The sequence below is a fragment of the Cokeromyces recurvatus genome (assembly GCF_025118155.1).
Source record: "Cokeromyces recurvatus strain NRRL 2243 chromosome Unknown BX663scaffold_21, whole genome shotgun sequence".
Classification (NCBI taxonomy): Eukaryota; Fungi; Mucoromycota; class Mucoromycetes; order Mucorales; family Mucoraceae; genus Cokeromyces; species Cokeromyces recurvatus.
The window spans coordinates 369,301-387,729 of record NW_026251407.1 but is presented as its reverse complement, the minus strand read 5'-3'; the positions used below and the strand labels follow the sequence as shown (position 1 = coordinate 387,729).

General features: G+C 31.5%; 4 protein-coding genes across 4 annotated transcripts; 3 read left to right on the top strand and 1 right to left on the bottom strand.

The window, feature by feature from the left end:
* Positions 1–170: 170 nt before the first annotated feature.
* On the top strand, positions 171–3,079 carry BX663DRAFT_488152 (uncharacterized protein; the record flags this gene model as incomplete). The annotated part of the gene is made up of 7 exons (XM_051524791.1): positions 171–489; positions 641–778; positions 873–1,097; positions 1,190–1,890; positions 1,955–2,351; positions 2,439–2,632; positions 2,735–3,079. 7 exons carry the CDS (start codon positions 171–173, stop codon positions 3,077–3,079), a joined length of 2,319 nt encoding a protein of 772 aa, XP_051380832.1.
* Positions 3,080–3,183: 104 nt separating this feature from the next.
* BX663DRAFT_476417 (uncharacterized protein) lies at positions 3,184–4,703 on the bottom strand (the record flags this gene model as incomplete). The annotated part of the gene is made up of 4 exons (XM_051524267.1): positions 3,184–3,966; positions 4,028–4,118; positions 4,201–4,411; positions 4,482–4,703. 4 exons carry the CDS (start codon positions 4,701–4,703, stop codon positions 3,225–3,227), a joined length of 1,266 nt encoding a protein of 421 aa, XP_051380831.1. The 3' UTR covers positions 3,184–3,224.
* A 159-nt stretch (positions 4,704–4,862) lies between these two features.
* On the top strand, positions 4,863–8,615 carry BX663DRAFT_438724 (valyl-tRNA synthetase; the record flags this gene model as incomplete). The annotated part of the gene is made up of 14 exons (XM_051523288.1): positions 4,863–5,635; positions 5,699–5,849; positions 5,907–6,011; positions 6,088–6,204; positions 6,287–6,435; positions 6,548–6,654; positions 6,719–6,814; positions 6,877–6,983; positions 7,035–7,124; positions 7,187–7,318; positions 7,372–7,511; positions 7,570–8,008; positions 8,131–8,211; positions 8,280–8,615. 14 exons carry the CDS (start codon positions 4,863–4,865, stop codon positions 8,613–8,615), a joined length of 2,823 nt encoding a protein of 940 aa, XP_051380830.1.
* A 1,097-nt stretch (positions 8,616–9,712) lies between these two features.
* BX663DRAFT_532215 (putative ABC transporter protein) lies at positions 9,713–13,687 on the top strand (the record flags this gene model as incomplete). Its single annotated transcript, XM_051530436.1, has 3 exons — positions 9,713–10,313; positions 10,379–11,403; positions 11,468–13,687. The coding sequence occupies 3 exons, from the start codon at positions 9,713–9,715 to the stop codon at positions 13,685–13,687; spliced, it is 3,846 nt and encodes a 1,281-aa protein (XP_051380829.1).
* Between the last annotated feature and the right edge of the window lie 4,742 nt (positions 13,688–18,429).

Here is an 18,429-nt window from a genome sequence, read left to right as displayed (position 1 = left end):
AAAATAGGATAATAATGATCTACACGATATTAGGAGTAAGCACATAAAGCCAAAAAATATAGAATTGTTCAATTGTTTAACAACTTATAGGAGGGAATTATGAACATATATAAAAGAAGGATTTTATATATTGAATTTATTCTTATTCTTATTATTTATTCTTCCGTATAATGAAGGCTCAACAAGCTAAAAAATATTACATACCAATATCAATCCAATTAGGACTTTATATTCCTCTAACTCTTTCAGTTATATATATCATTCAATGTAGAACCAACATTTTAAATGTCTTATCTTCTGAAAAATATTACTCTCATTTCATATTTTGTTCATTCTTTGGGATAGCAGTCTTAGTAACATACTTCATTGCATGGGAGCACATTAAAACGCCTGTACAATTTATATATTCTTGTTTCTTCAAACCCATCAATTATCATTCTAATGACTTACAGAATAGATTGGAATCATTTTATCAAGACCAAGCTAAAAGTAAGAAAAATTCATTTTTTTCTCTCCTCGTTCTTCGTCCCCCTCCCTCCCTTTCTCTCTTCTTTTTCTTTACTCCCCCCTTTTTTTTTTTGACAAGACTTTTAAGATTTATATTCCTCTTTCTGATCGACTACTTACTAAATTTATATAGTTTATGATAAATCTCGGAAACAGTTGTTAAGAGGACGAAAAACGATGCTTAAGCTCTGTGCTGCTCAGCTAAAAGAACAGATTTCTACAGGTTTAATGCCCAAAAATCCTATTTGGGTTGACTTGGGTGGAGGAACTGGTAATATATATATACATATACATGTACATATACATATACATATATATATATAATTAACATTGTGATCTATCTATCGATATATATATATATATAGGCTGGAATATTGAGATGATGAATGAATCATTTCCAATTGAACAATTTGAACAAGTATTTTTGATCGACTTGACACCATCCTTGTGTAATATAGCTCGTGAAAGGTTTAGAAATAGATCATGGAAAAATGTTACAGTTCTTTGTCAGGATGCTTCCTCTTTTCAAATCCCCAACCTTGAGGGAATGTTGGAAGGAAGAGTAGGATTGATTACAGTTTCCTATGCATGTAAGAGTTGGTTATAGATACTTTTTTTTTCACTTCTTCTTTTTAATATAATATATATGTATATGTATATATATTCATTTGCTATTTTATAGTGTCTATGATGGATCCTTACTTCCCAGTTGTTGATCGAATTCATTCTTTACTGGCTCCTGAAGGTATCATCGGTGTTGTGGATTTTTATGTTTCGAGTCGCTCTAGCGCACCTGCTGAAAAATGGTCTCCACAGCAAGATAGACAATGTAATTGGTTTACAAGACATTTTTGGCAAGCATGGTTTGAGTTGGATCATATTCATCTTGAACCAGGACGTCGTGATTATTTGGAACACAAATTTGGCACGATAAAATCACTGAATCGACGAAATCATTTTTTAATTCCGTATCTGATTCAAATGCCATATTACATTTGGCTCGGATGTTCCAGTGCACGACAACCAGAATTATCTAGTTTGATGGAGATCTCAGATGATACTGATAGTGTTACAAGCAGCCATAGTCAGCATTCATCAATGAGTCATCTGAATAACTCTTCAGAATTAGTATATCGGTCGTCATTTAATTATCAGAATAGGCGATGGCGATTGGATTACAATCCTAACTTAGCTTGTCATGCTCAATTTCGGTCCTACATTTATGCTTTTACCTGGGAAGATCCTCGAGTGGATCTTGACTATCTTAAGCTTTCTAAAGATGATGTCATCCTTGTTATTACTTCTGGAGGAGACAATGCCTTAGAATATGCCCTTTGTGCACAACCAAAACGAATCCATTGTATTGATATGAATCCTTGTCAGGTAAAGTATGGGAATATTCCTCTGTTCAGTTTAGTTTAGTTTATACTAACAGGGACCTCATTAGAATCACTTGTTAGAGTTAAAATTAGCTTGTATTACCTCATTAGAATATGCAGACTTTTGGAAACTATTTGGTGAAGGACAGCATTCACAATTTGCCACGTTATTACATGATGTTATTTCACCCTATTTAAGTTCATATGCCTTTCAATATTGGAGTCAACATCAAGATCGCTTCAGTCATAAGTTTTATAAGACAGGTTATTCTGGACTTGCGTTATCTATTCTTGAATGGTGGATTCGTATGCAAGGATTAGGGAAGGATGTTGATGCTATGCTACAAGCCACAACTATTAAAGAACAAGAGGTTATTTGGCGTACTAAAATTCGACCTGCTATCTTTTCTCCTATGATTCAAAAGATACTTTTTAATCCTGTGTTTATGTGGAATGCACTAGGAGGTAAATCTATATTGGGGAATTAAGTTAGTATAGATCAGGCAAAAGCTGAATCCTCTTTTATTATTATGTGTAAATATCTTTGTATAGTTCCCATAAATCAAATGAATATGTTTTTAAAAGAATGTACAGCGCAGGAATATATTGAAAACACTTTAGACCCAATACCATCTTATTCTTTATTCAACCAGGATCAATACTTTTATTATCTTTGTTTAAAACAACGATATAGCAAAACAAGCTGCCCCTCTTATCTGACTAAAAATGGATTTGAATTCCTAAAGGTATGATAATAATAATAATAATAATAATAATGTAATTTTTCATTGGTGTCCTAATATCTATCTTTTATATATATAAATATATATATATATATATATATATAGGCCTCTAACGCCTTAAATGCGTTCCGCTTACATACAGAATCAATTTTAGATGCACTTTGCTCAATGTCAGATAATTACTTGACTCGATTAGTTTTAATGGATCATATGGATTGGTTTGACCCTAATTCTCATGAGGAGCTAGATAACGAGATTAAAGAAATGAAACGCGTTTTAAAAAGTGGAGGTCAAGTCTACTGGAGAAGTGCAGGTACAACTCCATGGTATAATGAATTATTCTTAAAACATGAATTTATTTCTATTGAACCCTTGAATATTCGTCGTCCTGGTCTAGCTATTGATCGTGTTAATATGTATGCTAGCTTCTATAGAGCGACTAAATCTTAAATATGTATATATTTTTATATGTATATATTTATAATGTAATACGTTATTCAGAATATATCAATGAAATATTTTATTTTATTTTATTTTTTCCATACATTTATATAATAAATAACATGCTTATTATTATTGTTTTCAATGCTTGCTTTTACCATCCTTTGATAGGGACCCACACATCTACAACAATATCACTCCCATTTTCAATAATTAAGTAAAACAAATGACATGCAGCAGCCAAACAACAATGATTCGGTATAACACGTATAACTTCACCAATTTGAAATTCAGGTCTTAGTAATATAGCTGGATCTAACTCTTGTAGTAAGCCATGCTCCTGCGATAACTTACTGACAGAAGCCAAGATTTTAGATTCACCATTCTCATGCTCCAGGACATAGCCATAGCCTCCCTGTGGTGCTGTATCCTTTGAGAATGCCAAACCACCAGCATCAATCAAAATACTATTTCGATCTTTATAATGACTTACAACTCGCGTAGCTACTGTAATCGCTACATCACAGTAATTACCTAAACCTGTAAACACCTGTTGTTTATCCAAAAATGCATATGCTCCTGCATGCACTTCATCAATCCCTTCTAGAACCCTTTTCATATCTATACTTTCTAAAAAAGCTATAATGGCTTTCACTGTTGGTGTAGCGCCAATAGAAACATAACCAATGTGAATTCCATGGTTTGTAAAATAATCACGAAATTGACGTGCTATATTACACTCCTCTTGTAAATATTCAAGTGCTTTCTCTGGTGTCTCTGACGAATAAGAATGACCGGCGTGTGTATATATGCCAATAAAATTAATATGAGGTGAAGCTTGTAATCGTTTAGCTAATTCAATAGATTGAACATCGTTTAAGGGAACTCCTGCTCGACTACATTGTAAATTCATTTTGTTAGATAATTATTCATTTTATTTGTTTAACTTTATTTTACCTATATCCACAGTTGACTTTTAAAAACGTATTGAACTTGTAATCCTTACCTAGACAAAATGCTTCTAATGCCTCCAAAGTTTGCAAATCATCTATGACAAAGTAAATAAATAAAACAGATTAATCATCTTATATAAATATATATATATATATAAAAGTACATGTTTTTTTTACCTATAAAGATTTGAAATGTATTTACTCTTTTTGAAAGTTCAATAACATCATTGAATTTATCTGGCGTAATAGGAAATCCAAGGAGAACATCTTTTAATAATCCGCTCTTAGTCAATGTAGAATCAATCATAGCATAAGCTTCTGCTAAGGTCGATACAACAATTGCATCAGTTTTGGTATTTTCAAGTTGAATACGTGCACCTTCAACGGTCTATGATTAAGCAAAAATTGGATGTTTATTTATTTATTTATTTTTATTTATTTATTTATTTTTGTTTAACCTTATGCGTTTTGACATGAACTCTCACTTTTGTATTCAGTTCTGTTGTTATTTTACTCAGTTTATTACAATTACGTTCGAGAATAGTCTTATCAATTACAAGAGAAGGTGTTCGAAGTTCTTTCAACTTCTTTCCTACCATCTCTTTTATAAGCTCTGATTTCCATTCCTTTAAATGAGAATAAAAAGGTAATAATGGTGTTGTTGTTTGCTGTATTATCATTGAAGAAGGTGAAAATGAAGTATAATGTATATTAGCCGGAGATTTAAAAAGGAGAGAAAAATAAAATAATAAAGCTTGTTTCTCAGGATGAACTATGTACCAGGGCAACACTTATTTTTTTTTTTTTCCTCGCAATTTTGAAGTTGTTCTTATGTTAACATGATTCAACATGGACAATTAGCTACACGAGTTGCACAAAGAAATCACACAACTTGTACCAATTTTTTACTTGTGAATAGATCTCCATCATTAAAGCTTGCACGCCATTTTGCAACATTGAAGCCTAAAAAGGAGTTTAGATCAACATACAATGCCAAAACAGTAGAAGAAGGATGGTATGAATGGTGGCAAACACAGGGGCTTTTCAAAGCCAGTAGTGCGGATTATTCTCAAATAAAGAGTGAAAGGAGATCTTTTACGATGATCACACCACCACCAAACGTGACAGGTTCTTTACATATAGGTCATGCGTTAACCTTCAGTATTCAAGACGCTATAGTGCGTTGGAAACGTATGAATGGTTACGATGTACAATGGATTCCCGGTACAGATCATGCAGGCATAGGTACACAATCTGTGGTAGAAAAGAGATTAATGAAAGAGAAAGGCTTAACACGACATGATTTGGGACGAGAACAATTTGTCAAAGAGATATGGGATTGGAAGGAGAATTATGGAAATCGTATCTTGCATCAAATGAGAAAGCTTGGTGCCTCTCTTGATTGGGACCAAGAGTTTTTTACAATGGATAAATCTCGATCAGAAGCGGTCAAGAATGCATTTATACGTCTTTATGAGGATGGATTAATTTATCGTAATACTCGTCTTGTGAATTGGTGTTGTGCATTAGAAACAGTCATCTCTGACATTGAAGTCGATTATAAAGATATTACAGGAAGAACTTTTCTAAATTTACCTGGCAGATCTAAGCCGTAAGTCATAAAAAGGATGAATGACATATTAATAAAGCAATTTATATATATATACATATATAGAGTGGAATTTGGAGTATTACATAATTTTGCATATAAAGTAGTAAACCCTGATCTAAAAGGAATTCAAGAATTAATTGTATCAACTACACGTATTGAAACAATGCTTGGTGATTGTGCAGTAGCTGTTCACCCTAATGATAAAAGATATAAAGTAAATATAAAAATTCTGTGGCGTATTATAATTTATTTATACATATTTACTTTATAGAGTTTACATGGTAAATATGTATACCATCCAATATTAAACAAAGAAATTCCTATCATTTGTGATGCGCAGCTTGTTGATATGAATTTCGGTACTGGTGTTGTTAAGGTAAAAACATACTATTTTTGTTTAAAAAAAAATACATGACTTATCAGTCTTATATACATATATATATCGTTTGTAGATTACACCTGCTCATGATCCAAATGATTATGCATGTGCTAAACGTCATCAGCTTCCAATTCAAAATATTTTTGACAAAAAAGGAAAATTAAATAAAAATTGTGGTGTACCTGAATTAGTGGTATGTAAAAAGAGAGAGACAGAGAGAGACAGAGAGAGAGAGAAATATTACCATATATATTAATATTTTCCTTTATAAGGGCTATGATCGTTTTGAAGTACGTGATATTATTATAAATAAATTGAATGAATTTGGAAGTTATAAAGGTAGAAATGATAAGCATGTAATGCGTATAGCTACTTGTTCAAGATCAGGTGATATTATTGAGCCTTTATTAGAACCTCAATGGTAAATATGTATATGTATACATATACTCTGTTTAATAATAAAATAAAAAAAAAAAAAAAAAAAAAAAAAAAAAAAAAAAAACTGACGTCAAATGCTTTATTTTTCTTATCAGGTACATTAAATGTAAAGAACTTGCAGATTTATGTAAGAAACAAGTAGAGCTAAATGAAATGAAAATTATCCCCGACCAATCAAAACAAGACTGGTATCGCTGGCTAGGTTGGTTAATATTTGTATTATATAATTTAATACTAGTTGAAATATTAATTCTATTTATTTACAGACAACATTCAAGATTGGTGCGTATCTCGGCAATTATGGTGGGGACATGAAATTCCAGCCTATCAAATTAAGTTTAACAATGAAGTAAAAAATCAAGGTAGAATAAAAAAAAAAAAAATCAATTATCGGCCCGAATAATTTTTTTTTTTTTTTCTTTAGAGGAATTGTGGGTAACGGGATCTGACAAAATAGAGGCTAAAATCAAGGCTGTAAACCTATTAAAACAGAAAGGTTATCCAGAAGCTACTCCATTTAAGCTTGTTAAGGTAGTTCATTTTTACATTTATACAAGAGTTATATTTCTTATTTTTATTTAGGATCAAGATGTATTAGATACCTGGTTTTCTTCTGGATTATTACCTCTATCAGCATTAGGATGGACAGGTAGAAAAGGAGAAAAAATTCCAGTAAGTGTATATTAGACTTACTACATTTTGTCGGCTTTTATTTATATATTACCAAAATATAGAATCGCTATCCACTTCAAATTATGGAAACTGGTTTTGATATATTATTCTTTTGGGTTGCACGCATGGCTATGTTGTCTAATCATTTTACAGATCATAAAATACCATTTGAAACAGTTTATTTACATGCCATGGTAACCAATAATATGTTGCTATAGTAAACAATACATTTATATATCTAGGATAGGTTAGAGATGCTCAAGGACGTAAGATGTCTAAATCATTGGGTAACGTTATTGATCCACTTCATGTTATTGAAGGTGTAACTCTGCAAGAGATGAAAAATAATGTGTTACACTCAAATCTACCTAAGAAGGAAATTGAAACGTGCGTTTCAACAATAATATCACAAAGTATAATTTTATTTTAATACATTCATTTATAGGAGTATTCGTAATTTAGAAAAAGAATATCCGAATGGAATTCCTGCTTGTGGTACAGACTCGTTAAGGTTTTCACTTATACAATATACACAACAATCAAGACAAATTAATTTAGATATCAATAATGTTATTCAAACCTCCTATTTCTGTAATAAACTTTGGAATTTGTTCAAGTTTGGTCTTAGTCGAGTAGAGCATGTTGATTATCATACTGATAACTTGGTTAACAATATTGATACAAATCAATTATCACTTGTCGATCGTTTTATTTTATCGCGTATGGCAAATACAGTATCAAGATGTCAACAAGGATTTGAAAACTCAAGACTATTTGAAGCAACAGATGCTATACGTCGATTTATTGTCGAAGATGTTTGTGATGTTTATGTTGAATTCAGTAAAGCAACTCTCAATAAATCAGATCTTAGTCGAAGTGAAAAAGTAGGTCTATTTTTTTATAAAAAAAAAAAAAAAAAGAGAGATTATCCTATCCTTATTGTCCTCTCTCTATATTATTATCATTATTATTCAACTACCATTCCCTTCTTCTTCAAATGAATTAGAAATTAACATTAGATGTTTTATACATGTGTATGGATGTATCATTACGTTTAGCACACCCATTTATACCCTTTGTTACAGAGGTAAAAAAAAAAAAAAAAAAAAGTAAAATTGGAATAATAATATATAGAGTATTTATTCCTTTTTATAGGAATTGTGGCAACACATGAATTCAGCACTTTCTATTAAAAATAGAAGTTTACCTTCCTTGATGGTAGAAAAATATCCGAGCTATCACACATTTATTCCGTTTAAAGATAATCAAGTAGAAGAGCATTTTAAGGTTATTTTATCTATTATCCATGCATCAAGATCTTTAAGACAAGGACACCAAATTAGTATAAGTAAAGAGTTACCTTTTATCATTTCATGCAATGATTCTATCTTATTGGATGAAAATGGTCCTTTAAAGCTTTATATGAAAGAGATTCAAAATTTTATTAAAGCATCGAATATCACAATTTATGATGAGAAGAAGGTAATGTAAAATAGAAGTACATAAATATGTATTAAAGCCATAAATTAAACACGCTCCTTTTTTTTTTCTTTTTTCTGTTTACTTAGATAAATGATTCTTTAGATCATAAACAAAGATGGACAGTTAAAATAATTAATGATAATTTAAAAATTCTGTTACCATCTACGGAAGTTATTCGTGCACAATTAGAAAGTGCCGCAGCAAAAGGCGCTGACATGAATACGGTCATTCAAAACAAAAATATGCAATTATTAAAAAAATTGAATAAACTTAAGCTTGATTTGGAAAAGTTGAATAACAAAATGAATAAATCAGATTATGAAGAAAGTGTACCAAGCCAAATCAAAGATAAAAACAGGTATAAATTTATTTGATTAGCTGTATTATTTATTTCTAAACTATTTTTTTTTCTTTTTTTAGTCAAAGATTAAGAATGCTTCTATTAGAAAAAGATAATCTTGAAAATGATATAAGCTTATTAGATTCAATTGCTAAAGAAAGTTATAAATAAAATGTTTGAGCTTATTATTTGTATGTTAATACTAGAAAATACTATGACGATGTTCTAATGTTTATATTCTTTTCTTTTTTTTTTTCCTTTTTTTCTTTTGAGTCATAAATTTGAAAATCAATGTGGAGACAGCGCCGAAATGGGTTACGGACTTTAAAGATAAATCAAATAATAGAATCCTTTGTTTGTTTAATTGGATAACACTTCTCGGAATTTTACTTCCACCGAATATATTATATTCGACATTTTCTTTTTTTTTGTCCTACATTTTGTGTAAAAAAAAAAAATGAATATATAAATATGTATTTATAACATTTTGATTCCTAGGTAGTTTTATTTTTTAATATATTACATTTCCAATTTATTTTATCTTTATATCTTTTTTCTTCTCTTTTTTTTATATACATATATCATTTTAAGCGCATAATATATTGAAATAATACATTATTTACATTTATAACCAATGACAGATCTGAGTATATCAACACGATCTTCGTCAACAAGCCATACGTTTCAAGAAGAAAGCAAAATAAAAAATGAAAACTTAGATAAATCAGAAACACCCATACAAAATGGAAATGATGAGAAATTATTAATGGAAGAAATTGCTGCTATTCCTATTAAACAAATTGAATCTATTCATGAAGCAGAAAAAAAGGATGATAAAAAGAAAAAGAAGAAGGAAAAGCAACCTTCGGTGGCAATTTTTAAATTATTCCGATTTGCCACAAAGATCGAGTTACTCATGATCCTTTGCGCTGCCATTTTCTCGGCAGGTATTGGTGCTCTTCAACCTGTTTCAATTATTATCTTTGGTAAATTTATGGGTACTATCGGTGTCTCTATGATGACTGGTGATTTTGAACAACTCGCTAAAGACGCACAACCCTTGATTTTGACATTTGTGTATATGGGTACAGCTGTACTGGTAGCTGCTTATATTACAAATTGCTTTTGGATCTTGACAGGCGAGAATCAAGTTCGTCGTATTCGTAGTCTTTATGTCCATGCTATTTTGCGTCAGGATATGAGTTGGTTTGATAAAGCTGAAGAAGGTTCCTTAACAACACGTTTAGCTACTGATACACAATTGATTCAAGATGGTATCTCTGAGAAGTTTGGTCTACTTGTGATGTGTATTGGTCAATTCATTGCTGGTTTTGTTGTTGCTTTCATAAAGGGCTGGAGACTTGCTGGTAAATAATGATGAATATTTCATACATATACGGTCATATTAATTAAATTTTTTGTTTTTTTATAGTTATTATTCTTGCTACACTTCCTGTATTAGGTGGTGTAGGTGGTGCCATGGGTTATTTCATTACCAAATATACCTTGAAAGCACAAGATTCTTATGCTGATGCTGGTTCTGTGGCTGAACAAGTCTTTGCTGGTATTCGAACTGTCTATTCCTTCTCTCTTCAAAAACGTTTTGCTACCCTTTATGAGGAAAAATTGCAAAAGGCTATGAAAACTGGTATTAGACGTGGACAAGTTTTGGGTTTCGGTTTTGGTAGTTTTATGTTTGTTCTCTTTGCTACCTATGGTCTTTCCTTCTGGTATGGTGCCAAATTGACCCGTGAAAAGTTAATGTCGGGTGAAGATGTCTTGGTTGTCTTTTTCGCTATGATCATGGGTGCTATTGCCTTTTTACAATTGCCTCCTAATCTTTCTGCCGTCTCTAGTGCTTGTGGTGCTGCTTATAAGATTTATACTACTATTGATCGTGTCCCTTCCATTGATGTCGATAATAACAATGGTTTACACCCTGAGAGAATCGTCGGTGAAATTGAATTCAAGGATGTAAAGTTTAGTTATCCTACACGTCCTGATATCACTATTTTGAAAAATTTAAATCTTAAGATCAAGCCTGGCATGACTGTTGCATTTGTTGGCCCTTCGGGCTCTGGTAAATCTACTTCCGTTCAATTGCTTCAACGTTTCTATGATCCCTCAAAAGGTAGTGTCATCCTTGATGGTCATGATCTTAAGGATTACAATGTTGCTTGGTTACGTAGTCAAATTGGTGTAGTCTCTCAGGAACCCGTTTTGTTTAATATGACTATCAAACAAAATTTGTTGATGGGTGTCGTTAAAGAAATAACAAATGACGATATTGTTGCTGCTTGTAAAAAGGCAAACTGTCACTCTTTTATTTCTCAACTTCCTGATGGTTATGAAACAATTGTTGGTGAACATGGTGGTATGCTTTCAGGTGGTCAAAAACAACGTATTGCTATTGCACGTGCTATTCTTAAGAATCCATCTATTCTTTTATTAGATGAGGTAATATATATATATAGATATATAGTATACAATATTAATATTGATATTAATTATTACATTATAGGCTACTTCTGCTTTAGATACTCAATCAGAAAGATTGGTTCAATCTGCCTTGGATGCTGCTGCTGCTGATCGTACTACAATTGTGATTGCTCACCGTCTTTCTACTATCCGTAATGCTGATCTAATTGTTGTCATGCAGGCTGGTGACTTGATTGAACAAGGTAATCACAATGAACTCTTGGCTCTGAATGGTGTTTATGCTGAATTGGTCCGAAAGCAAGAAATTGCAACTAAACAAAACGATGATGAGCCTGATTCTGAAGAATTGTTAAGACGTGAACAAATGGAAATCTTGGCTGAACAACATCGTACTGAAGAAAGTGAAGTTAATGAAAAGGAAACCACTGTTCATTTATTCAAAACTACTAGTCGTGCCTCTGTAGACGCTTATGAATTAAAGCTTCGTAAAGAGCGTGAGGAACGTAAGGTAGCCATGAAACAAAAAGTTCCTATCAAGAAGGTTTTAGATCAAATGCGTTCTGAATGGTATCTTCTTGGTATAGGTATCGTTGGTGCTGCCATTGCTGGTGCTGTCTTCCCTTGCTTTTCTTTAATTTTTGCTCAAGTCATTTCGCAACTTATTGACCCTTCTGATGTAGTTCCTGGTCCTATGTCAGGCACTAATCTCTATTCGTTTTTGTTTGTCATTATTGGTGTTGGTGCCTTTATCGGGTTTACTACCCAAGTTATTTCCTTTGAAATAGCAGGTGAACGCTATACGAAACGTCTTCGTGCTGCTATTTTCCGTGCTTATATGAAACAAGAAATTGGCTTCTTTGATGATGAAGATAATTCACTTGGTGCTCTGACATCAAAGCTTGCTATTGATTCTAAAAATGTCAATGAATTAGTGACGAAGACTTGGGGTGATATTACCCAAATTATTGTTACTGCTATCACTGGTTTAGCTATTGCCTTCTCTCAAAGTTGGATGTTGACCTTAATTATTCTTTGTATGGCACCTTTCATTATGTTTGCCACTGGTTATGAATCCAAAATCCATCGTGGTTTTGAAGATAATACCAAGAAGGCCAATGAACAATCAGGTGAAGTCGCTGGTGAAGCAATTAAAGAAATCCGTACTGTAGCTGGTCTTAACAAGCAAAACCATTTTGAGCGCAAGTATTTCCAAGCTACTGATCGCCCTCATAAACTTGCACAACGTAAGGCTTATATGTCCTCCATCGGTTATGCTCTCCAACAAGGTATTACTCTTTATACAAATGCAGTTGCCTTTTATGCTGGTATCCAACTTATGTGGCATCATAAACTTCCCTTTGATAAAATGTTTACCTGTATGATGTCCATCATGATTACCGCTCAAGGTGTCGGCCGTGCTTCCGTCTTTACTACTACCTTTGCTAAAGCCAAATACTCTGCTATCGCCGCTTTTGAAATCCTTGAACGTGAACCATCGATTGACCCTGACCTTGAAGGTATTGAACCTACACGTAATCAAGTTCATGGTGAAATTGATTTCGAAAACATCACTTTCCGTTATCCTGCACGTCCTGATATCTCTATCTTTAATGGTGAATTCAACCTGCATGGTAAAGCTGGTCAAACTATCGCTCTTGTTGGACCCTCCGGTTGTGGTAAATCAACAACGATTGGTATGCTTCAAAGATGGTATGATCCTGTTAGTGGTACTGTTCGTATGGACGATAATAACGTTAAGAATTTCACATTAAGCAATCTCCGTAGTCATATGGCACTTGTCGGTCAAGAACCTGTCTTGTTTGATACAACCATTGGTGAAAATATTCGATTTGGTGTTGATGATGGCAAGGAAGTAACGCAAGAGGATGTTGAATCAGCTTGTAAAGCAGCCAATATTCACATGTTCATTACTAGTCTTCCCAAAGGATATGATACACGTGTTGGTGATAAAGGATCTCAATTATCGGGTGGTCAAAAGCAGCGTATTGCTATCGCACGTGCCTTGATTCGTAAACCTAAATTATTGTTACTAGATGAAGCCACATCAGCTCTTGATAGTGAAAGTGAAAAACTTGTTCAAGCTGCTATTGATAATATTTTAGAAGAAGGCGGACGTACGACGATTACAATTGCACATCGTCTTTCTACTATTCAAAATGCGGATCTTATTTGTGTCGTTAAAGGAGGTCGTATTATTGAACAAGGCACTCATTGGGAACTTCTGAAGTTAAATGGCACTTATAGTGAATTAGTGTATCAGCAATCCCTTAACTCACTCTAATCTATTTCGTTACTCTTATTATCTTTATATACTATTATTAATTTTATTATTTTACTCGTCTATTATAGAATATTTTGTTTTCTCATTTATTCCATATTTCTTGTAATAAATACTTTGTTATATATATCATGATGTACACTACATACAATAATCCTCCATCCCTCCTTTTTTTTTTCCTTATTATTACAATAAAACAAAACTGAAATCTACTTTTCTAAAAGAATAATATTATGAGCAACGATAATAAAGATTATTGACAGTTATTAAAAAGGTCTTTAACATTCTATTGAGGGATGTTCTTCTTTTTCTTTGTATTAAAAAGAAAAATGAACAAAGCTGGTATTAATTTGGCCATTAAATAAAAATATCATTTTTATTGTATACATATTTTTAAACAGTCAAAATAGAATAGGAAAATCCTTTGAAAATGTTTTTATATTTTTTGAGATGAATTTTGAAAAATTATTTTAACCTATGAATCCTCTACCCCTCCCATTATCATTTGGAATACTAATAAATAACCTCAAGGAGGCTCATTTCTTTATTTTCGGTTTATTTTCCAAATATAACTAGATTTATACATCAAACATATCACTAACAATATCATCTATTGTTAGAGTCGAAGCATATCAAATTATTCAGAACATGCTTAATGTTGATGAAAAGAAAAAATAGTTTAAAAAAGATATTTGATAGCAAAATGTACACCAGAATCTTTAAGTTGCCTTTTTTTTTTTGACAGAAATGATATTCAATTTAAGAGGCAAGATTTTATATATAGGAAAACATTGAAATCTAATACGCATAAATTGTAGAGTGATGACAACAACATGATGTACTTCAAGTTTGATTACAGAGTCGGCTTTTACTATCGAGACAGATATATCGATGTATCAAACATAAAAGTGGAAAGAGCCGCATCATCGATCAGGATGAAGGATTATTATAAATTTGATCAAAGAAGCAAAAACTGTCACGATCTAATATCAAATGAATTTTTATAATCATCTAAATATGGATGTTATACACTTCATTAACACTATCAAGTATTATTCGGTTATAACTAATACTATTTCCCCATCATTTAAAATCATAAGTAAAACAATCGACTATTGTTCGATTCCGTTAACTTTACTAGCCTTTTTATAGTTTTATATTTATCTTTCTAGAGATATCACAATTTTATTCAGAGAATTATGGACTGTTTCCCTGAAAGGAAAGGATGCTATACAGTAATAAATAATGCATATATTTATATTGCAGATGCAATAGATGTTATGGTTAGTAGTAGAAAGAGGAGGGGGGGGAGGATACACATGCGTCTATCTTCTGTCTTACTTACTCTCTCAAGCTTAATTTTATTAAGCAATTTTAGTCTATTGTTAAAAATAAGGACAAATGCGACTAGGAGGACTTAAGCTACCCAACATTGCTGAGCATCTTTAAAGTATTCTTATAACACTCAGTAAATGTATTTGAAAAAAAAAAAAAAAAAAAAAAAAAAAAAAAAAAAATATTGAAAAGGACAGCAACCCTATTTAAGAAACTATTCTTCAACTATTAATAAAAACTTGTCAATTAGGACTTAGAAACCAGCCTTCTTCTGGAAAAATAAAAATCTCTCTTTGGACGTTGTTTTCACTGTATAACTCAACCTTGTAATTTTACATGAAATCGTTTAATAACATTATCATTAGTAAGAACTGCTTGACAGTAGAACTTATGATTAAAACAGTACGCAAATAAACCACAAGGGTAATATGAAACAAATATACTTATTTCCGACTTTTCAAATATCAGCAAGCTGCAGACGAAGGAGGGAAACTTCTTTTTATTACGTAGTACAACCTATTCAGCATTACTGATAATTGAGTTGAGAGAAAATAACAAAAGTTTAAAATATATTAATATACAAGTCTTTTGCTTGAAATTTAGTCCTATTATATTTTACTATAGAAAAGAGGTTTTTTTTTTCTTATCAATAGACAAAACTAAGTTTTCAAACATTATAATTTTTCATTTTTCTTTAAAATAGATATAAAATAATAAAAAGAATGGTTTCGGCGTCACTTTGCGGGTAGTGTAAGGCAAAGGACACCTGTGGATTCCAAAGATAGCAAGCCAGAGCTTTGGATTCCAGGCGGAAAAAATTAGATTAACAACATTGAGGGGACATGCCCCTCGTTATAGTTGTTAAACTATAAAGAACAGATACTACACTTGATCTTAGCCAAAAGGCCTGAGAGGATAAAGATTCAATCACTTTCTGCATTTTGACCCTCCTTTTATAGTTTTTTTTTCTTTTTAATTCAGAAAAAATTTTTTTTCGAAGTGTGACTTATTTATTTCCATATTTGTTAAAAATGCTTCAAAATTATAAACATTACGAGTCACTTTTTTTTCTTTTTTTTTGTAAAACTTTATATATAATTTGATTGGATACCCGAGAAAAGATTTACCCATGCTAAAAAAAAAAATTATTCGAGGATATAGTAAAAGCGGTTTATTTATCACATGGAAATTTTAATACGATGAATCTGAATAACAATTATTTTGTCTTCTGCAAGTTTTTTATAGCCTTCATCATCATCTAGATTGCGGCCTTTAAAAATGCTATGCTTGCCATTGACAAATACTTTACATTAATGTATTTTTTTTTTTCCTTGATAAGCACAGGCTATTTTTTCTTATAGTAATCCAATGATTTTTGTACTTGAGCTTATCTATTCATCAGTAAATTGCCTTATAATTATATTCATTTAACAAATCTTGTTTATGTGAGTCAAGTAAAACATCATAAAGTTTTTTTTTCTTTTTTGTTTGATAGGCAAAGTGTATTTATAAAGTTTATTTACTTGCATCAAAGGACATTAATCGTTTATCATTAATTTTCATATAATAACATTTAATATATATCTTTTCATTAAGTTGGTGCATGGTTAAACCAAGTGTAAAATTTAATACTTCATTCTCTAGAAGATCATGAAATAAATACAACACAATGTGCCTGAATTGAATTTTGATTTTATATAGAATTAAAATTTCTAAATGCGTTTCTTCTCGTATTTTATTTGTTTTGGCCAAATTTTGCTGTCATCCGTAAGAAGAATATAGTGAATCATGTACTCAAGTAGTATGAGGAATTCTTCTCTAAAAAGGCGAAGACTTAGAAACACCCTCGATATATATTGTATTCTAGCTTATTTTCCTGCTCCAGATTACAAATTTGATTTTATTTAAAGCTTGCTTGTAGACAAAGGATATATACGCTTATGTTTGCCTCCTTATTCTCCTTTTTTTTTTCTTTTGATACCTATAAAAGAGTGTTCATAGTCGAAAGTAAAGTTTAATTTGCATCACAAAGAATTAATATAAACAAAATTTATTATAGACATATATTATTATAAGATAATTTACTTGTGAATAAATAAGTTCGAGTACAAAAATCATTGGACTGCTATAAGAAAAAATAGCCTGTGCTTAAAGTATTTTTTAAAGATCATAAAGTTTAAGAAGAGAAAAACTAGTATTACTGCCATGATAATAAAATGCTTTTTTTTTTCCTTTTGTATCGTTTTCCCCTCACCCCCTCCCTCATTATAATGATATTCTAATTAAATACATATTCTTCGCCATCATTTAAATAAGGTAGATGATGAATATCGTTTCTTTTATTTACAACAGATGATTGTCTTGTATTTCTTTGCTGCTTCTTATTATTACTAGATAATGTTTGTTGTAACCAATGACTCAATGTTGATTGTTTCATGGCCTTACACCAAATCTCCTGTTTCGTCTCAGGTCTAACCAACAACTTAAATGATGTTTCTCGACTCTTTTTTCTCAAAAACCGCTCTTCAGGTGTTAAATGAGCTGATGAACTAGGCGTTGGCTGATTATATCGACTTCTAGGAGTCATTGTATACGATCTAAGTCGTGATGTATATTGATTTCTTTCATTATTATTATTATTATTATCATCATCATCATCATCATAATATCGAATTTGACTTGTTGCATATGAAGAAGGTGTAGCCCGGCAGAATAAATTTCGATAAATAGTTGCATAAGCATTTTCTTTTGCTTCAAATGTCTGTTGTATTTCTTGTTTATAAGACTCAGCTTCTGATAACAATGGAGGTGAAGATATATCTCTTATTTCGATTTGTTCAGGCGTTGATTTATATGCTCTTAGCACTGTTGGTGTAGGAGTGGGTGAGGAAACTGTATAGTTATCTTGAATGCTATTATTTGATGATGATGATGATGACGAAGAAGTCTGCTGAGAGTTAAATCGTTTCTTTTGAAGAGGCTGCTTCTCCATTTTCTTTTCAGATACAATCATGTTGTTGGTTTCCTCATTAGATAAATTAGAAGAAGATACAGTAGATCGAATGGACTCTAGACATATATTATATTGATCCATATCTATATCTCGTAACAAGTCATCGTCTAATCTAGCTAAATGACTGTCAGTCCATGAAGAAGAAGAAGAAGAAGAGCAAGAACATAATGTCTTATTTTTAAGTTGATAGAGGTGTGCAGTCCCATCTAGCCATTTCGATCTCTGCTGTGGTTGTGGCTTATCAGTAAATGGAGGAGAATCACTATTCGTGGATAAATATTCTTTTTTTTTATGTTCAACATATTCTTGTAATTGAATTGCTTGTGTTTCTGAAGTCGCAAGATTATTTATTTTAAAGTTTTTTTTATCTGTATTATCTTTAATTGATTCAATAACA